Raw genomic sequence first — 2590 nt, 5'->3', positions numbered from 1 at the left:
TTCATTTTCTCACATTTATCTTTATCATTGAAGTGGCTTGCGCATCCTGTTGCAGTTGCTCCCTCTTTTGCTGCACCTTCTGTCCCTACTGCGTTTGTCTGAGTTGTAACTTTAGTCTCATCTACATCACAGGTGCCAGTTGCTTCATCAGTGCCATTCCATTTGCAACCCTTGTCTGTACATTCCTTTGACTTGTTGTGGAACTGCTCGCATTTTTTCTTCAACTCTAGGGGGTCTATACGTGGTAACTGCGAGGTGAGTGGAATTGGTGCTGGTTCGCTTACCTTTAGGGTTGCGTAGATCCGCCTGGCCGTCTTTTTTAGGTCTTTTAGGCGTTGTTCTGTGGCAGAAGCCGCTACTTTGGCGGCGTCAAGGGTTTTGAGCAGGGCTTGCGCTGCTACCATGTGTTTATACCATTTTATCGCGTTGGCATCGCCGTTTTTCTCCGGTTTGGCGACCGTCGTGTAGTCTACGCACGCTTTGCCGTCTGCGGCCCCACACTGCCCGTTGCTGTGGGCTAGCCCTAGCACAAGCGCGTCCTTGGTGCCTGAGGTGTGGCTTTTCAGTGCATGCCGGAACCCCGCCAGCGCTTTCTCAATGGTTTCGGCGCTCAGTACTGGTTTTGCGTAGCTGTCACACTTTGTTAAAAGCTGTTTTGCGTTGCTGTCTGTTGCTGATGCAGCCCGGTTTCCGCCTGGTTCGGGCGTGCCCGCGTCGCCACAGGTTTTTTTGTCTGAGTTTCGTCAGGCATACATAAACAAAGTAGGTCTTTTTTCAAGCTTTCGCCTGCCGAAGTGTCTGCGCAAGTCGTCGTTCTGGTGCCGCCGGTTGTTACTGTGGCCGTGTAAGCTTTTCCATCCTTTGGTGCGGCCTGCTCACCTATGAGTGCCTGTTTTAGTTCGTGCGATATTCTCTGCTTTATATTTTGGATTGACGTCGCGGCGGTAGTTTCGTAATCGTTTACTGCTTCGGCGGCTTCTGCTGCTAGCTCATGAAGTTCTCTCTGGCATCTCTTTCCAGCTTCCGTTGCTTGTATCCCTGGGGTTAGGACATGTTCGAACTTCGTTGCTCCTGTTTTTTCTGCCGCGGTGAGTGCCGTTTTCACTTGCTTCCATTTTGAGTATTTTTCGTGGCAGATTAGTCGTGAATCTGGTGGCTTGCAAGGCGAGTCTGGTTGAGGTGTCGATGCGCTCTTTTCTGCGAAATTTTGCTGTCATTGCTCTTCGTTCGCACTCATGTTGAGCATTTCAATGTCAGCTACGGTGCTGGCCGAAAACGCAGGCACATCTAGAATGGAAACATCGGCTTCTGCGAGTTTCGCCAATTGACATAGCACGCTGAATTCCGCCATGTTGACGCCGTCACCGGCGCTTGCTTTCGCCGGCCGTATTGCGCATAGACCGACCACCACGAGAAAATATATGGTGCTTTTGCGCGCTGTCATTGAATTATCTTCTTTGTTTTTAAGTCCTTAATGGAGAGGCTGATGTAGCTTTGGGCAATAAAATAATGTTCAAAATTGTGATCTATTTTGCAACTATGGTCCTGTAAACCGCTGCAGGTGACGTCTCTCTATGTGTCTGTTTCCATTGCGCGCACTGAGTTCTGGAGGAAGTTGTTATGATGGCGGCACTGCCGAGTTCGGAAATCTGCTGGTGCCCTTCACGGCTGGAAATTGTGGTAGAGCCTTCGTCGGTTCGATTCAAGACTTGAAGATGTAGACAACTTGTCTCTCGGACTGTGTCGTTCGTTCTTCTTTTCCGTCACTAACATTTACCACCTTTGACGTCAGTTCTTGCAATTGTCGTCGCTTAACAAATGACTACACATTCAAATTCAAACTTTTTACCACTTATAGCATAAGCTTGTATTTCCAGAAACTTTATCGTGCTTAATTGCCTCCTTTCCAACTCTCTACAGCAAGTGATATTGTTCACAATCAATTTTTTGTAGCCTCCCATGCAATAGGCTGACCTGAAAAATGAGTGAATAGGGCATCTTCAATTTCACCACTATTCGGGATAGAAAAGAATCTCTCTCTTCATAATAAAATCCAATCATTCCTCGCTTCAAAACAAATTACTGCCTCACAACTTCTTCCTGAATTGCACTCCATATTAGCAACGTTTTGTAAATACTGTGCTCTGACCACCACTCCCCACTTCCCTTTAGTAACTCTCCAAAAGCATATTCAAATTTCTTAAATGCCCAAACTCTCGCTAACAAACCACCGCCACTAAGATAAGCTTTTTCTAATAGGAGGTGATTTTAATAAGTGAGGTAGCTTCTTATTCTCCTTTTTCCTGTAACCGACATTGAAAAACAAATAACATCTTTCCACATGCTCTTTGACTATATCCTCTTCACTAAACTTCTCTTCATTCGCTGCAGTATTTTGTATAAAATATTCCACAGCACTCTCATACTTATTTCCATCACTAACTATAACATAAGATCCATTCAAATGAATTGCAATATCCTTATCACTCACATTCTGTTTCCATAAAAATTCCATAATCCATCTAGGTCTCATAACATGACTATACAAACCTCCCATTTCAACTGTAACAACTTCAACATGGCTTGCGCC

The 2590-nt window shown here is 45.6% G+C and overlaps 2 pseudogenes across 2 annotated transcripts in view; both read right to left on the bottom strand.

The window, feature by feature from the left end:
- TEOVI_000748900:pseudogene overlaps positions 1 to 1444 on the bottom strand; it is a 1553-nt pseudogene extending 109 nt beyond the window's left edge. The window contains 2 exon segments of the mRNA in view: positions 1 to 722; positions 725 to 1444. The exon segment at positions 1 to 722 is cut by the window's left edge and continues 109 nt beyond it. Of these exon segments, the coding sequence occupies positions 1 to 722; positions 725 to 1444 (1442 nt within the window).
- A 724-nt stretch (positions 1445 to 2168) lies between these two features.
- TEOVI_000748800:pseudogene overlaps positions 2169 to 2590 on the bottom strand; it is a 470-nt pseudogene continuing 48 nt past the window's right edge. The window contains 3 exon segments of the mRNA in view: positions 2169 to 2192; positions 2194 to 2256; positions 2258 to 2590. The exon segment at positions 2258 to 2590 is cut by the window's right edge and continues 48 nt beyond it. Of these exon segments, the coding sequence occupies positions 2169 to 2192; positions 2194 to 2256; positions 2258 to 2590 (420 nt within the window).

Source organism: Trypanosoma equiperdum, assembly GCF_001457755.1.
Source record: "Trypanosoma equiperdum strain OVI genome assembly, contig: ctg_1782, whole genome shotgun sequence".
NCBI lineage: Eukaryota > Euglenozoa > Kinetoplastea > Trypanosomatida > Trypanosomatidae > Trypanosoma > Trypanosoma equiperdum.
The sequence above is the reverse complement of the archived record's forward strand: the minus strand, read 5'-3'. Positions and strand labels throughout refer to the sequence as shown.